This window comes from Symphalangus syndactylus, chromosome 1 (assembly GCF_028878055.3).
Source record: "Symphalangus syndactylus isolate Jambi chromosome 1, NHGRI_mSymSyn1-v2.1_pri, whole genome shotgun sequence".
Taxonomy (NCBI): Eukaryota; Metazoa; Chordata; class Mammalia; order Primates; family Hylobatidae; genus Symphalangus; species Symphalangus syndactylus.
This window is the reverse complement of record NC_072423.2, coordinates 62,798,564-62,816,653: the sequence shown is the minus strand read 5'-3', so window position 1 is coordinate 62,816,653 and position 18,090 is coordinate 62,798,564. Positions and strand designations below refer to the sequence as shown.

The window sequence follows — 18,090 nt, the reverse complement described above, 5'->3', positions numbered from 1 at the left end:
GGCAATGTAGTGAGACCCTGTCTCTACAAAAATTTTTTTAAAAATTAGCTGGGCATAGTGGCGTGAGCCTGTAGTCTCAGCTACTCGGGAGGCTGAGGTGGAAGGATTGCTTGAACACACTGGTGCATTGGGGGCAAGGCTTCAGTGAGCCATTATCGAGCCACTGCACTTTAGCCTAGGCAACAGAATGAGACCTGTCTAAAAAAAAAAAAAAAATTAAAAACAACAAAAATATGAGAGGTTATGTAGGGTTACAAAACAACAGTAAAATCAAAGTTGAATAACACAGGGCAGAGCCCAAAACAGGAGGAAGTTGGTAAATGAAAATAAATGACGTCTTAGTGGATGACTCTATGCTTAGCTCCCAATGCCTATTTGGATGGTACCATGTCTGTGTGAAGTTGCTGATTATGCCAAGGTAAGGGAGCAGGACCCAACTTTATAGGCCTCTGAACTCTGGCAGCCTTTCAGCCTGGCATTCTCAGGTTCTGTGTGACCTCTCGGTCAAGTGCCTGCTGTGTTCTCATTGGTACTGACTGAAGGTTAGTGATGGTTTATTTACATAAAATCTTTTGGTCTGTTTCACAAACCAGATTTTGGTAATATACCTATCTCACTGGGCAAGTTGACCCCAATTGTAGAAATCTTCTTCAGCAGTGATAGCAATTGTTTCACTGGCATATCATTTAAGGAAACCATGATAACATACCTCCACTACAAAAAGAACTGATTTCCTATCACTTTGTGATTGCCTAGACAATGTTTAGGTTCAAGAAAGCATTCTGACTTTGGAATTACTTGTATGCTATTGTCCCATAAATTTGTCTATGCCTTCTGATAATACATCATAGAGCTCAAGCAATTTTTTTTAATTTTCTCCAGAGACAAGTGAAAGAAATAAATTCCCTGCAGAGTGATTTCACCAAGTATCTAACCAATGCAGACTCATCTTTATTGCAAACCAACATTGCACTGCAGCTGTTGGAGAAAAGCCAGAAGGTAGAGGAAATAGTTGTTCTCTGGAAAAATATAAAAACATTTTAATTATATTGTGAGAAAACAATGAAATGGGCTGACCTACTTTTTTGTTTATTCAAAGTATAGTCTCTTAGATGGAACAGAATATATTGAAATGTTAACAATAGTTCTCTCTTGCACAAGAAGTATGAATGACATGTCTTCTTATGTTCATATGTATTACCTAATTTGTCTGCAATGAGCAAATCACTTTTATGATAACAACAAAAAATTATAATGCTATTTTTAAAATATCAAGCATACAAGCATTTATTAACAGAAGATATTTAAGACTTGATAAAAACTGACACATTTTCTTAGCAGTTCAATGGGGATTTTAAAGTGTATTTTATAATAACTATATCTTTTTTTTATTATACTTTAAGTTTTAGGGTACATGTGCACAACGTGCAGGTTAGTTACATATGTATACATGTGCCATGTTGGTGTGCTACACCCAGTAACTCTATAATAACTATTTCTAAGTCATAAAAATGTTCTTTGGTTTACTACAACTTTATATTGATGATAACATTGTGCTTTTGTGAAGGTTACTAAAGGGTTTCTCACCATAATGAGAATGTTCAAGAGAGTGGTAAACCTTGGGGAAATATTACCAGTGCTACTGTCTGAAGTGACCAAGGATTAACTGGTATCGTAAATAGGCTTAGATAATATAACATCTCATTGTTGCCCGTGGAAACACATCAGTTATCATAGAGTTTGAGAAATCAGCACCTACATTCTTTGCTTGAATTTATACTGTCTTTGTTTATTTGGAAAAAATAGGAATATGAAAAATTAGCTGCCAGTTTAAATGAAGCAAGACAAGAACTAAGTGACAAAGTAAGAGAACTTTCCAGATCTGCTGGCAAAACATCCCTTGTGGAGGAGGCAGAAAAGCACGCACAGTCCTTACAAGAGCTGGCAAAGCAGCTGGAAGAGTGAGTGCATGGCCCAGGAGACCGGAAGGGCACATGGGCTGAGTGCAGCAGCTTGTCCTGAGACAAGCAAGGCCCTCCCCTGGGTTGGCTGGGTCTCCAGAACTGGGTGGAGGGCAGAGGGTGGGGTCAAGTCCAATGCCCCAGGCCCAAGTCAGAAGCAGAGCAGCAATAAGGGCACTAATTCCTGGCCACGTCCTTTGGGCACAGCTACAGAGGCCATCACCTCAGGTATGCACTTACCAAATGAAATGGGAAGGGGCTGGGCTCAAGTTGATGGCACCACTGCAGTCAAACCTGGCCGACAGAGAGAGACTCTGCCATCTCTTTATTTTATTTTATTTTTTTCCATTTCTGAAAAAAAAAAAAGAAGGAAAAAAGAAAAAGAAGAAATGGAAAGGTCTGGGGGTATGTCAGCTGCTGGCAGAGGAAGGCTGTGGGGAGTGCCTAACCTGCCCTGTCTTCCAGGATCAAGAGAAACGCCAGCGGGGATGAGCTGGTGCGCTGTGCTGTGGATGCTGCCACCGCCTACGAGAACATCCTCAATGCCATCAAAGCGGCCGAGGACGCAGCCAACAGGGCTGCCAGTGCATCTGAATCTGCCCTCCAGGTGGGCACCTGTACCAGCACCTTCTCCACATTCACTGTGGAGATGGCTCATTTTTATATTTTCTTTCCGTGGGCTCCAAGGAATAGAAACAAAGCATTATTTTAAATGACAACTTGTTGTATAGAATAGAACTTGCTCTAGATATGGGTAATTTCTGTATTTGACTATTTCATGTCTGTAGCACAGTTTTAAAACTATGTGTAAAACCAGATAGAAATTACACTGATTATCAATTTTCAACCTGAACAAATATTATAGCCTATATCTTACCAGGTGTGCTTTTATGCTGTGATCATTAACCAAAAAGAGACATTTTTGCAAACAACTTGACCGGCATTTTCATCAGGTCATTTGGTCTTACATCTTCATCTGTCTGTGGAGTCCTGTGGGATCTTATACGCACCATATGATAATTCCTATATCTGAAAATAAAGAACAAAATATTAAATATCAGAGTTTGGGGGATAGGCCTTCTTCAATGGGTGAAGACTTTTCTATTCCAAAGCTTGAAAGCCTGAAAACAACTAAGTTCTCTCCTCTGTTATTGTAGAGGTTTTTGTACGAATGACAGTGAGCAGCTAAAACAAGTGTCACATAATTCGTCATATGCCACCAGAGATAGGCCCACCTCCCCAAGCCACATAATTCACACAGGTGTTAGGGCTACCTAGAGCCCTAACTGTATCTTTTAGGGAACCATCTAGTTCTAACTCCTTCCCCCTTTGAACTTCATCCTTAAAATTAAGGGCTTCAGACTAGGATAGAAATCTTATTCCATATTTCCTGACATACAGCATTTGTTTAAGGCTGTTAAATGCTTTGCTTTCAGACAGTGATAAAGGAAGATCTGCCAAGAAAAGCTAAAACCCTGAGTTCCAACAGTGATAAACTGTTAAATGAAGCCAAGATGACACAAAAGAAGCTAAAGCAAGGTATTAGGGGGAGTGGGAAATGGCAGGGATAGTCAGGAGCTTTAAATGACCTCTGGGACCAGGTGGGGCAGCCCTAGAAGCAAACGTTGTTTTTGAATCTCAGTGGCAATGCAGATGATACCTTTTATTTATTTTTATATTATTATTATTATTATTTTTAATAGAGATGGGGTCTGCGTTGCCCAGGCTGGAGTGCAGTGGCACAATCATAGCTCACTGTAACTTTGAACTCCTGGGCTTAAGTAATCCTCCCATTTCAGCCTCCCAAGTAGCTGAGATTATAGGCGTACACCACCATGCCCAGCTAATTTTTGTATTGTTTTTAGAGGCAAGGTCTTGCTATGTTTCCCAGGCTGGGCTCAAACTCCTGTGCTTACGGGATCCTCCTGTCTCAGCTTCCCAAAATGCTGGGATTACAAGCATGAGCCACCATGCCAGGCCCAGATAATACTTTTTAAATTCATGATTTATTTATCAATTTCATGTATCCACCCAATATTCTAAATATTCCCCACCCATCATATATAAAATTAACTAGAGCCTTATAAATATAAATAAATCTTGAGAGTGATGGGCCTATTTGGGCCTGGCCTTTGTGGGGAGGCTATTTTAATTTAACCCACCTGTGATCATGGCATTGGCAACCCCACATGTCAAGAAAATTGGTTTGGGATCATTAGAATAACTGCTTTAAAATTTCTTAAGTCCTAAAATCTTTGCAACTAAAAGTCCCCAAAATCATACTACCGTGAAGCATGATAATTTTTTAAGCATAAATTTTATCTCTGGAAAATTTTCATGTATTTTACTTACTTCTTTTTTTAAATAATTAAACTCTCTCAATCTCACCAAATTTCTGTGTTTCGAAAATGCTGTTTCTTGTGTTTCTACAGGCTCTTGTTGTCATCCATGAGTCCAAGGCCCTCATTTAGCCTCTTAGTCCTTTCAGAGGGATTAAATGATGCCTCTGTAAATTAAATAATTTCTCCCCTTTCTGCTTCCTTCCTTTCCTTCCTTCTTTCTTTCTCTCTTTCCTTCACATGTTAAAAAATTAAAGACATGAGAAATAAAATACCAAAAAAGTACTAACATAAAATCATTTGCCTTGCAAATTTCAATAATTCAGATTTCCTGGTATGACATCTATTGCTCTCTACAAAATTTGAGCTTCAAGGTAGGCCCAGTGTGCTAAATAGGGTTAGGAGGCTAACTATGTTGCTATGTAAACCAGTCCTGGAATCAAAATTGAAGCCATGAATTATCAAGATGGTCTTAAAGCATTTGCTGGTCATTTTCGATGACCCAAGGATGGCAATATTATCAGCTAGGAATGTCTGCTAGCTCCCTTTCTTTCACAGAATTTTTTAAATGTGTCATTTTGGAAATTAACAGAAACAAACAGTGCCTACTTTGTGTCTGTATTTGCCTGGATGAGGCTCTTTCAACAACACTCTTTTCTTGTCCTCTGATGGAAGAGGATCCTTTCTGCATTATTCATTCATTCATTCACTCATATATTCATTTACTCAACAAACATATACTAATATTATGCCTCAACTAGTGCCAGACACTACATTATGTGCCAGGACATGGTAGTGGATAAGACAGATGCATCTTTTACTAAAGAGAGTCTCTTACTCTGAGCAGATAAGAAGTTTAGCCTTCCCCAAGTTATTCAGCCTCTTTCTTTCTTCCTGTGTATTTCCAAGGCATTACCACAAGGCTCTGATTTGCTGCTGACCTCTGTAACTGGAGGATCCCAGAGCTGTGGGTCTGGACACATGCAGTGGGCATCTCTGAGATGACCCCTAAGAAGCAAGTCTACTCAATGCTGTGCAGACACTGGCTACTTCAGGGACCACAAATACCAATGGAGGATCAAAATGCGCAAAGTAATTGCCTCCTGATGCTTTATTTTATTTTAGAAGTCAGTCCGGCTCTCAACAACCTACAGCAAACCCTGAATATTGTAACAGTTCAGAAAGAAGTGATAGACACCAATCTCACAACTCTCCGAGATGGTCTTCGTGGGATACAGAGAGGTCAGCATCTTCCTAACCCATTGTACTTGGTTGGCTTCTTTTGTTGAACGTTTTAGATACTTATACCTCCCTGTCTGTGTGTGCATTAGGTGATATTGATGCTATGATCAGTAGTGCAAAGAGCATGGTCAGAAAGGCCAACGACATCACAGATGAGGTTCTGGATGGGCTCAACCCCATTCAGACAGATGTGGAAAGAATTAAGGACACCTATGGGAGCACACAGAACGAAGACTTCAAAAAGGCTCTGACTGATGCGGATAACTCGGGTATCAGGCGATCTCTGGCCACGACATCTTAGCCATTCTCTCCATTGATATGTGTTTTGGTCCATTTCCATTCTTCCCTGGTAAAGTCTGATCTCAGAAACTAAAACATTAGAAAACAGCTCCACACGATGTAGGATATATCAAAGTGTATAGATATTCTCCTAGCCGGAAGGACCAGATAGGATTTTTAATTTTTAGAAAATACATTGAAAATGCTATTGGTTTTCTTTTTTACAAAGTGGAGATATATGTTTCTAAATCATGAGGCATTGAATTTTGATTGATATTAAGAATCAGAAAACAGGCTGGGCGCTGTGGCTCACGCCTGTAATCCCAGCACTTTGGGAGGCCAAGGCAGGCGGATCACGAGGTCAGGAGATCGAGACCATCCTGGCTAACATGGTGAAACCCCATCTCTACTAAAAGTACAAAAAATTAGCCAGGCGTGGTGGTGGGTGCCTGTAGTCCCAGCTACTTGTGAGGCTGAGGCAAGAGAATGGCGTTAACCTGGGAGGTGGGGGTTGCGGTGAGCTGAAATCGCACCACTGCACTCCAGCCTGGACGACAGAGTGAGACTCCGTCTCAAAAAAGAAAGAAAGAAAGAAAGAGAAAGGAAGGAAGGAAGGAAGGAAGGAAGGAAGGAAGGAAGGAAGGAAGGAAGGAAGGAAGGGAGGGAGGGAGGGAGGGAGGGAGGGAGGGAGGGAGGGAGGGAGGGAGGAAGGAGAAAAAAGAAAGAAAGAGAGAAAGAAAGAGAGAGAGAGAAAGAAAGAAAGAAAGAAAGAAAGAAAGAAAGAAAGAAAGAAAGAAAGAAAGAGAAAGAAAGAATCAGAAAACAAAGATTTTTTTTTTCTTTCTGTAGTGATCAAAGTAAAGGATTTGGTACCCAGATTGCAGAATACAATTCACCATGTACAATAGTTCCTCCTTATCCTCAGGGGATATGTTCCAAGACCCCTAGTGGATGCGTGAACCCACAGATAGTACCGAACCTTATATATACTATGTTTTTTCGATCTGATAACCCAGACAGCTACTAAGTGACTAATGGGTGGGTAGGGTAGACAGCAAGGATATGCTGGAAAAAAAGAAGATTCACATGGGTGGGACCATATGAGATTTCATCATGCTACTCCAAACAGCACCCAATTCAAAACTTATGAATTGCTTATTTCTGGAATTTTTCTTTTTAATATTTTTGGACCATGGTTGATAGCAAGTACTTGAAACCTCGAGAAGTGAAACCATGGGTAAGGGAGGAACCACTGTAACTAATTATGACCCATCCTGTTCAACATCTGGGGACCAAACATGCCACTTGACAAATACTGTCAGTAAGAACATTTGTAGTTAGTCTTTTCTTAATGCACAATCTTACATTTCTATTTTTTTTCTCACCAACAGTGAATAAGTTAACCAACAAACTACCTGATCTTTGGCGCAAGATTGAAAGTATCAACCAACAGCTGTTGCCCTTGGGAAACATCTCTGACAACATGGATAGAATACGAGAACTAATTCAGCAGGCCAGAGATGCTGCCAGTAAGGTGAGTGTGTCCCCACGTGGTCAGTGGCCAAGGCTAGTTCTTTAATGAGTTATCACATTCATCAAGAAAGAAAAAACACACTTATTTACTCAAGAATTGGTTGTCTTTCTTTCTCCAATTCTTGTGTTACTTGAATATAAAGATTGATTTTCTCCTGTCATCCTTTACAAGTGTACATGACCTTCATCCTTACATTATCTGGTATATCAGGATCCTGAAGCAATTTGCCCCCATTGAGTTTATTCAGGCAGAAAGAAGGATTTTCTTCCAGGCCCCAGTTTGTAAACTGTAATTGCACATTCAAGGGAGGGTTCTGTGGTCAGAATGTGCCAGTGTGATACTGCACAGGACCTACCCTCCTATTGTAACTTGAAAGTTGTAGAATCCATCTTTGCTGAGGATGGAGGATTTAAGATGACAGCAATTTTCCATCATTGGAGTACTGATTCACCAGCCTTTCTTGTTTTAACCTGACATTATTTGCTTGAATTACTGACACTTGTCTCTCAAGATTTGTTTTGTCCTAAAATGGCATAAATACAATTTCTTATATTTTCGAATAGCTCCTAGACAGCCCTACAGGAGAGTTTTGGAGGGAGAGGGTTGGAGAGCCTTGTCAATATCACTGCCCTGGAGGCATCGTGCCCAATAACCAGGCTCACTGTTACTTCTTTTGAGCCTCAGAATCTGCCCTTTCTTTTAAGAAAGCAAAGTATTCCCAACATAAAACCTTGAACAGGAAAACAAAGCATAAGGCAAAGTTTGGAAGAAAGCACCCTCTCATACATGCTTTATAGAAAGCAAAGTTTTCCCAACATAAAACCTTGAACAGGAAAACAAAGCATAAGGCAAAGTTTGGAAGAAAACACCCTCTTCACACTCATACATGCTTTATAAAAACCAAATGAATAAGAATGTATGCTAGCTTTTACCCTTCTGTGTTCATTCACTAATTTATCCAACAAAAATTTGAAGTGTATTATAGCACAGTGGTTAACAGCTGTATAACCAAGCCAGACTGTCTTGGTTTCAATTCTTGCTGTGCCTTTGATGAGCTTGGAGACCTGAGCCCTGTCCCTTTACCTCTCTGTGCCTCAGTTTCTTGGCCTGTAGAGCATAGAAAATAATAGTACCAACCTCATGAGATTGTTAGGGTTAAATGAGCTAATGTGGAACAGTGCCTGGCAAATCATAGGTACCATGTTAGTGGAAAAACGTAAAATAAAAAGCAGTAAGTAAGTGCTTTTGAATGCCTGGTTGGCATTGGCACTTGTTTGGGTACTGAGGACACAGAAATTATTAAGTCATTGTTCTGAACTCAGGCTGCTCTCCAGCCACTGCAGGTTGTTTCTTAGACTGTGCTAACAAGCTGGATAGAAGTGTGTTATGTGTATCTTCAAAACCCCCAGTTCTACCTGGAGAGGGTCAGAATAGCACTAATAAGTAGCATTAACAGACATGGTCAGAATGTTCATTGCAACATAGTTTATAATCACACACAAAAATTTTTTTTTAAAAAAGCCACGTTTACAACAGCAAACCTGAATGAGCTGGAGCTGTGTGTATCGACATGAATAAATCCAAACACATAGTGCCCAGCAAAGAAAGCAAGTTGTAGATAAATATGTACAGGTGGACACCATTTATATAAAAATATTTAAAACATGAAAAATGGGACTAATTACAGTTTATAGATAAATGCATATTTAATTTTTAAAAATTATGAAAAAATGAATGGGAATTTGCATGGGAATCCGGATCCAGAGTAGTGGTGACCTCTGAGAAGAGAGAGGGGAACGGGCGCCAGTTCTGTCAGTCATGTTCCATTTCATGGTGATGCACATACAGGCATATTCTTCTCCCTCCCTTTCCTTAAATACAAGAAATATCTTAATTTAAAAAATTTAAAGAATGAGTAGGAATTTGCCAGGTGACAAAAAGCAGGAGAGAATGCCAGGCAGAGACTCAGAGAAGGTTCTGAAGGGCAAGGGGTGAGTAGGAGAGAGAGGCATGAAATGAGCCCGCAAATGTGGGACCCCATCGCTAAGTCCTCTGATTTAATGCCTTGAATATACAAATATCCTCGATAAATATTTAAATATTGATAGAGAAAATGCAGACTTGAGTTAAATCTCATTCTTTTGTATTTGATCATTAGGAAATATTTATCTTCTTGGTCCACACACCAGGGCTAGTCAGAGAACTTTTGTTACTGGTCTATTATATATAAGTATAAAGTTGAGAGTAAATGTTTGGAAGCTTTGAATAATTTGAATTGCCTCAACATGCAAGCATGTGATCAGTGGGCTTGTATTTTGTCTACTTTCTTTTTTATTTTTCTAGTTATTTAAATTTGAATATGTTTTACAAAAGTATTTGTCCCTGGCATATTAGAAGGAAAAAATGGTCCTCCACCACAGAGAGCTTAAGAAGCGCTATTTTAGAGAGCCTTGATGCACTCACTCATTTTTCAGGACTGAACACCTATAATAAATAAAACTGTAACATGTAATATATCCAAGAGAAGCAGTTCCTTTAAAAATACATTTAAAATATTTTAATATATAAATATAAATGTAATATATGCATATATATTTAATTATATATTATAATCATATATTTTATGCATATATAGTATTATATAATTATATATGCTTTTATATATTAAATATATAAAATTATATATTACATATAATGTGTATATAATTATATATGCATTTTAATATTATATAAAATTATATATTATATATAACATATATAATTATATATGCATTTATTATATATTTACTATATTAAAATGCATATTTATATATAAATAGTGTATATAATACATAATTATATATAAATTGTATATTAATATATACTTATAAAAATATATTTTATGTATTTAATATATAAATGCATATATTTAAAAATATATATCTATATAAAAACATATAGATATACATAGTTTTTTTTTCTGAGACAAGGTCTCACTTTGTTCCCTGGGCTGGAGTCCAGTGGCATGATCACAGCATGCTGCAGACTGGAACTCCTGGGCTCAAGCGAGCCTCACATCTCAGACTCCTGAGTAGCTGGGACTACAGGCATACAACACTACACCTGGCTTTTTCTTTTCTTTCTTCTTTTTTTTTTTTAGTAGAGATGAGGTCTTGCCATGTTGCTCAGGCTGGCCTCAAACTCCTGAGCTCAAGTGATCCTCCCACCTCAGCCTCCCAGAGTGCTGAGATTACAGGTGTGAGCTACTGCACCTGGCTTAAAATATAGTGTTAATGTATTACATGTCTGATTGTATGCCAGGCACCATGCCAAGTGCCACCATAGATGTTAGTTCATCTGCACAAAAACCTTCTAGGGTTGTAATTCATATTATTGTCATTATCATTATTATTATTGCTGCCACAGAGGACTAAATGCACTGCTCAAATATCCCTGACTAATAAAAAGCACAAATGCCTTATGACACAGCTCCTGAAACAGCTTCATGAGTTTATAATCTGAGTCTTGGAGATTATGATCCAGGGCTTAGAGACATTCACATTGCCTTGCTCCTTATCATAACAACTCAGGAAAGGCTGATACATGGCTACGAGTCACAAACTAGCTCTCTGAGCACACCTGCTTTCTTCACAGGACAGTGTTTGACAACCATGTAACTTACTCCTCACAGGTCGCTGTCCCCATGAGGTTCAATGGTAAATCTGGAGTCGAAGTCCGACTGCCAAATGATCTGGAAGATTTGAAAGGATACACATCTCTGTCCTTGTTTCTCCAAAGGCCCAACTCAAGAGAAAATGGGGGTACTGAGAATATGTTTGTGATGTACCTTGGAAATAAAGATGTAAGTATTGCTTGGACATCTCTCTTGTTTTTGAAACAAGGTTTTTCGAGATGTGTGCTTTTGAGATGTGTAGCACAGCTGCATCACTGCCATGAGCACAGCAGGCAGAAATCCTACTGAGACATCAACAAATCCCTCCAGCTTCCTCCCTGCCCACCTCCCCACTGTGGCAGTGCCCTCGAGGGGCCTCCCATGCATCCTGGATTGTTGGTTGCTAGAGGATCAAGAGGCCTTACCCAATGGGCACAGCACATGGGCATGTGTGTGTACATGTAAAAAACATATGCACCTGGGGAGGATGATTGGCACCCCACCATACTACCAAGTTGTATGACTGACACCACACTACCAGGGATCAATACCAAGGCTTCATGGAAATTGACAGTAGCTCCTCCTCACGGAATTGTGACCTTGTCCTCTTCCTCGGACCGTCCAGCCGCAGACCCTTCCTCAAGCCTGTGGGATGGGGAGATTATGGGTGAGGACTGGAGTGGAATGAATCCTCCCTCTCCTGCCAAAATGATAAGAAAAGCAGTTGCCCCGTCTCTTTATCAGTGTAAATTCATTACTACTACTACTATCAGTGTAAATTCACTACCTGTACAGGCATTTTGAATGGCTGGCTTTAGCTTTTAATCCCTCCTTTTAAAATACATTTCTTTGACATAAGCGTCAGAGGAAAAGCTAATCACTTACTGGGTTAGGATTCAGTTGTTGGAAGAGAAATACTTGAAATACGGTTCTCAAAAATTCTGCCCAATTAGTAAATTGTTAGTTGTCACTAGTGGATCTTGTATTTAAAGATTCTTAAAATCAACACTATTGCTAATTACTCTTCCATGCTTCAAGAGGTGGGCATTTTATTTGTAGCTTCTTATATCATGATTTTTTGCTTTGTTTTGTGATAAAATGCACATTACTTTATTCCTTCAACAAATTTATACCATATACCTACTATGTGTCACATTCTGGCTTTGTGATAAACAAAAATTTATTCTCGAATGTACTTAATGCCAATGCACATTTAAAATGGTTAAAATGGTAAGTGTTATGGATATTTTGCCATGATTTTAAAACATTTTGTTTCTACCTTAAGGCGCTCACATTCTAGCAGGGAAGAAAGATGCATATATAACTAACCATGATAACATAGAGGTGTGACAACAGAGGCATGCACAAAGTGTTAAGAGGATGTTGTGTGGTACTGGGAGAAGCAAAGTGGCTTATCTCTCTTACCAGACTAAAATCTGATGGATGGCTGAATCCATACCTGGGCCCTCTGTATGGTAGGTGCCTGGCACATACTTGTAGATTGAGCAAATGGAGGAACGAATAAATGAGTGCCCTATAACATGAGCAGAGACAGCCCTCACATTATTAACTCAGCATTCTGTATTATTCTATAAAAGGTTGCACCTTGTTTATTCTGTCTCTCCAAGGCTTATTGCCTAAAACCCATTAGTTATTTGAAATGTATCCTCATCCTCTTGGGATGGGAAATTGAGAAACCACAGTGTGAAGTGTTCTGAGGTGGCCCTTATGTCTCCAGGCCTCCAGGGACTACATCGGCATGGCAGTTGTGGATGGCCAGCTCACCTGTGTCTACAACCTGGGGGACCGTGAGGCTGAACTCCAAGTGGATCAGATCTTGACCAAGAGCGAGATTCAGGAGGCAGTTATGGATCGGGTGAAATTTCAGAGGTACAAGAGTCTGATTGACTGTTGCTTTTCGTGAACCTGACCTGCGCTCACCAAACTTCCATGTATACATGTTGCTAAACCCCATTTTTAGTGGCTTGGCTTTGAATTCTTCAACTTTTTCATATAACTTTATTATCTACATTCATTTTAAACAGAATTTATCAGTTTGCAAGGCTTAATTACACCAAAGGAGCCACATCCAGTAAACCAGAAACACCCGGAGTCTATGACATGGATGGTAGAAATAGCAATACACTCCTTAATTTGGATCCTGAAAATGTTGTATTTTATGTTGGAGGTTACCCACCTGATTTTAAAGTAAGTGTAAATGTTATTTCACTGAATGAAATATTTAAATTTTAATTTGGTATGGTGATGACCTCATGTCTCTATTTTAATTGTTAATTACATATAAAATGGATTTAACCACGCATTCTTACAGCACGTTCTAGCGGTAATAGCTAACACTTATTGAGTGCTTCCTCTGTGCACTGTTCTAAGCTTAAGTATGTTCATTTAAATAAGCATCATGATCATTCCCATTTTACAGATGAGGAAACAGAGAGGTGTAATAACTTGCCCACAGTCATACAGCTAGTAAATAGCAAAGCCAGGGCATCTTGTTCCGGGGTTCACATTCTTAATTAACCCTTATGCCATAGTGACTGTTAAAAGTGATTAATTGATACTATTTTGATTATTGTCCTTTGTTCAATTGGCGGAAGATGTTTTATTTCATTTTCAGCTTCCCAGTCGACTAAGTTTCCCTCCATACAAAGGTTGTATTGAATTAGATGACCTCAATGAAAATGTTCTGAGCTTGTACAACTTCAAAAAAACATTCAATCTCAACACAACTGAAGTGGAGCCTTGTAGAAGGTAAATAAAATGTAGAAACCAGAAACTCTGTAACTGGAGTTTTGGTAACTTGCAGTACTTTTACATATGATAAAGGATGGGCCAGTGAGATGCTATTGATGTTGCTAGTTGCTTTGGGCCAGTAGTTCTTCAAGTATGCGTGCATGCAACACTGGCAGTCCCGCCCTAAAATCTAATTATGGTAGTCTCCTCCTAATTTGTATGAAATGCTAGATGGAGTTTTCTCACTTAAAAAAAGTCTTTATGAAAATTTTTGTGCCTCCTACCACAAAATATTTAATATTAGATGGTACCTGATTTAGAGGCCTGATTTAGTGGCTCATGCCTATAATCCCAGCACTTTGGGAGGTGGAGGTGGGCAGATTACTTGGGGCCAGGAGTTTGAGACCAGTCTGGCCAACATGGCGAAAAACCATCTCTATTAAAAATACAAAAATTAGCCGAGTGTGATGGCGTGTACCTGTAGTCCCAGCCTCTTGGAAGGCTGAGGCACAGGAATTGCTTGAACCCGGGAGGTCAAGGTTGCAGTGAGCCAAGTCATGCCACTGCACTCCAGCCTGGGCAACAGAGTGAGACTCCATCTCAAAAGAAAAAGAGAAGAAAAAAAAAGTGGTTCATAAAGTGTGCCATGACTTTTTTGGTAGTCTTCCACCTCAATCGTTTTGAAAATTGCTGCCTTGAATTCCTAACCTTCCCTACAATTACAAGGACATGGTATATTCTAATATGAGGTGGACCAAATATTTATTATTCAGAATAAAATTACATTGCAAGTTAATAATCTCTTACATGTCAAAATCTTCAGCTGGTAGACCACATCTTCCTAAGTAGACATTTCCAAAAGGGACTCTTACTCATCTTTGTCGAGCTAGGGTTTGATTGTCAGAGTATGAGGGCACATCCAGGAGAAAAAGCTGGCTGCTTTAACATTTTAAAGATGTCTCCTCTGCTTTAACAAAATTATGACAACTAGATTGCACTTTCTTGGCTCCATTTTTCAGAAAGCAACATCTTGTATTAACAAGCACACTGGCATGGTGATCATTTGCTGCTGTGTTCTAATTTATGATGATTAATGTTGACAGGAGGAAGGAAGAGTCAGACAAAAATTATTTTGAAGGTACAGGCTATGCTCGAGTTCCAACTCAACCACATGCTCCCATCCCAACCTTTGGACAGACAATTCAGACCACTGTGGATAGAGGCTTGCTGTTCTTCGCAGAAAACGGGGTAATCTATAACAAGCATCCAGATACAACCAAATATATTCATTCTGTTTAGCAGTTTGGAGATAACTGGGTTGTTATAAACGACCCACTAGATCTGGAAAACAATGTGTAAATGTTACCTGCATCCTTTTCCTCCACCCAGTTGTACTTTCTGTTGGCTGGGAAATGTACATTTTTTTTTTAACATTTTTGGTTTCAGGGGTGCAGGTGCAGGTTTATTATACAGGTAAATCGCATGTCACAGGGGTTTGGTGCACAGATTATTTTATCACCCAAGTAATAAGTGTAGTACTCAGTAGGTAGTTTTTCTGTCCTTAAAAAATACTTCCACCCTCAAGTAGGCCCCAGTGTCTGTTGTGCCCTTCTTTGCGTCCATGTGTACTCAATGTTTAACTCTCACTTACAAGTGAGAACACGTGGTATTTGGTTTTCTGTTCCTACGTTCGTTCACTTAGGATTATGGCCTCCAGCTTCATCCATGTTGCTGCAAAGGACATGATCTCATTCTTTTTTATGGCTGTGTAGTATTCCATGGTGTATATGTACCTCATTTTCTTTATCCAGTTTACCGTTTATGGGCATTTAGGTTGACTCCATGTCTTTGCCGTTGTGAATAGTGCTGCAAGGAACATTGGTGTGCATTTGTCTTTATGGTAGAATGATTTATATTCCTTTGGGTGTATACCCAATAATGGGATTGCTGGATCAAATGGTAGTTCTAAGTTATTTGAGAAATAGACAAACTGCTTTCCACAGTGGTTGAACTAATTTACATTCCCGCCAGCAGTGTACAATCATTCCCTTTTTTCCACAACCTCACCAACATCTGTTATTTTTTGACTTTTTAATAATTCCCTTTTTGACTAGTATGAGATGGTATCTCATTGTTTTGATTTGCATTTCTCTAATCATTAGTGATATTGAGCATTTTTTCACATGCTTTCTGGTAGCATATATGTCTTCTGAAAAGTCTGTGTCCTTTGTCCATTTTTAATGGGGTTGTTTGGTTTTTGCTTGTTAATTATTTAAGTTCTGTATAGATTCTGGATATTAGACCGTTTTCACATGCATAGTTTGTAAATATTTTCTTCCATTCTGTGGGTTGTCTGTTTACTCTGTTGATAGTTTCTTTCGTTGTGCAGAAGCTCTTTAATTAGGTTCTATTTGTCAATTTTTGTTTTTGTTGCAATTGCTTTTGGGGTCTTCATCATGAAATCTTTTCAAAGGCCTATTTCTAGAATGGTATTTCTAGGCATTTCTATGTCTAGAATTGGTTTTCTTCAAGGGCTTTTTATAGTTTTAGGTTGTACATTTAAGTTTTTAATTAGTCTTGAGTTGATTTTTGCATATGGTAAAAGGAAGGGGTCCCGTTTCAGTCTTGTGCATATGACTAGCCAGTTATCCCAGCATCACTTATTGAATAGAGAGTCCTTTCCCCATTGGTTGTTTTTGTTGACTTTGTCAAAGATCAGATGATTGTAGGTGTGTGGCTTTATCTCTGGGCTCTCTATTCTGTTCCATTGATGTCTATTTTAATGAGGGCAAATAATCAGGAATTTGAGAACATGCCCCCAAAATGCGGGAGAAATCTCCCCTTTTCCTGTTCTATTCTCATTATCAGTTTTGTTCTTTGAGAACCACTGCTTGCCTAAGAATCTACTTATTCTGACTCAGAACATGTGAAAACTTCCTGGGATCTCTAAGATCTAGACTGACTTCCTGCTGTTTCCGTCTTGATCTGATTCTTACCAGGCTGTGTGGGACTGTGTCTTTATCAGCATGTTTGCCTTCTCAAGACACTGAAGCTTCTCTGTTTTCAAGTAGCTGAGATTCCTAGGGACCTTCTGAAATCTATTAGGTTAGAAAAGTGACACTCTACAAGTGATCGTCAGCACCATCTGCTGGTTGATGGAGAGTTGGTGTGATGTTTGCTGCTTTATACCTACAGCCGGCCTGGAGTTGAACCCTCCGGTGAGTAGGAGCTTCTGTAGTTGCTCTCACAGGGAGTATTTCTGAAGAAATGTGGATGAGCCCAAAGGCTTTCTGGTGGTCCAAGAACATGGGATTGATAAGGAGCTTGGGATTTTACCAGAGCCTTCTACCTGCAGGGTGGTGACACTGACCCAGTCCAACTCTCCTCTCTGAGGTTGGTCTGGACCCTTCGGGAGATTCCAAGGCTGGACCAGTTCTGATGGTTTGGGAAGGTCCCAGCCAGCCTGAAGGATACACAGAGCAGAGAAGTCATCCAGCATCTTCAGGACAAGGCAGTTGTTTTACAAAAGAAGGTCTTCTTTGTACTATAATTTGAAGTTCTTGGAGACTAAGAACCAGAAATACTACTCATATAATAAGAAAACTTAACATAATGTCATTACATAAGAAGCGACCTAGAGATCTGCTTTAAGTAGGATGGCTCATGACTCTCAGTAAATTAGTGTAACTCTGTTGTTTATGAGTTGATCAACCTAAGCTGACTCCCAAAGGCAAGGTTTAGGATCCAGGTAAGGACTGATTTTCCTCTTAGAAAAGGACTCGGTCCCTGGACCTCAAAGAGAGGCATTCTTATCATTAAGGAACTGTGTAAAAGCAAAGCCTTCAAGCCCTAAATCAGAAATTGCTCAGCTTATCTTAGAGAAGTAGCTGATTCAAGTATATGTTTCACACCGTAATGGAGATGCAATAATGACAAAGACAGATATGGCTCCCGCCCTCCGGGATTTTATAATCTAGAGGGGAAGAATATGCAAAGGAATGCTGTTAATATGTTGTTTATTTCATCACAACTGTGAAGAGCTGTATCAAGGAAAAGTTTGGGAGTGAAATGAGGATGTACAACATAAAAGACACTTGAGCAAAGGAAGTGCTTCCTCTGAGATCAGGAGACCAGTAGAAGACAGCACTTGAACAAGACATGGGGATAGGGAAGACGGGTGATCCAGGCAGAGGGAGAGGCATGAAGAAGGCCTGGAGGTGGGAAGGGCAGGGAGCACTCAGTGGAACAGTGTCTGCGGGGCTGGAAAGCCAGAGGCAGTGCTGAGAGAGAGGCAGATGCCACGCAGCATCTGGTAGAGGTCAGGGCTTCATC

At 39.5% G+C, this 18,090-nt stretch overlaps 1 protein-coding gene and 1 pseudogene across 4 annotated transcripts in view; one reads left to right on the top strand and one right to left on the bottom strand.

The window, feature by feature from the left end:
- Nucleotides 1-18,090, bottom strand: part of LOC129459399 (small ribosomal subunit protein eS10-like) — a 294,302-nt pseudogene that overhangs the window by 234,675 nt on the left and 41,537 nt on the right.
- The window catches only part of LAMA3 (laminin subunit alpha 3), a 270,663-nt gene that overhangs the window by 217,211 nt on the left and 35,362 nt on the right, over nt 1-18,090 (top strand). For all 4 annotated transcript variants that reach the window (XM_055235914.2, XM_055235907.2, XM_055235916.2 and 1 more), the window contains 12 exons: nt 883-999; nt 1,807-1,961; nt 2,427-2,568; nt 3,398-3,500; nt 5,426-5,542; nt 5,632-5,811; nt 7,213-7,355; nt 11,026-11,196; nt 12,746-12,897; nt 13,053-13,215; nt 13,643-13,776; nt 14,862-15,006. In XM_055235914.2, coding sequence (XP_055091889.2) covers nt 883-999; nt 1,807-1,961; nt 2,427-2,568; nt 3,398-3,500; nt 5,426-5,542; nt 5,632-5,811; nt 7,213-7,355; nt 11,026-11,196; nt 12,746-12,897; nt 13,053-13,215; nt 13,643-13,776; nt 14,862-15,006 — 1,722 coding nt within the window. The remainder of the gene's footprint in view (nt 1-882; nt 1,000-1,806; nt 1,962-2,426; nt 2,569-3,397; nt 3,501-5,425; nt 5,543-5,631; nt 5,812-7,212; nt 7,356-11,025; nt 11,197-12,745; nt 12,898-13,052; nt 13,216-13,642; nt 13,777-14,861; nt 15,007-18,090) is intronic.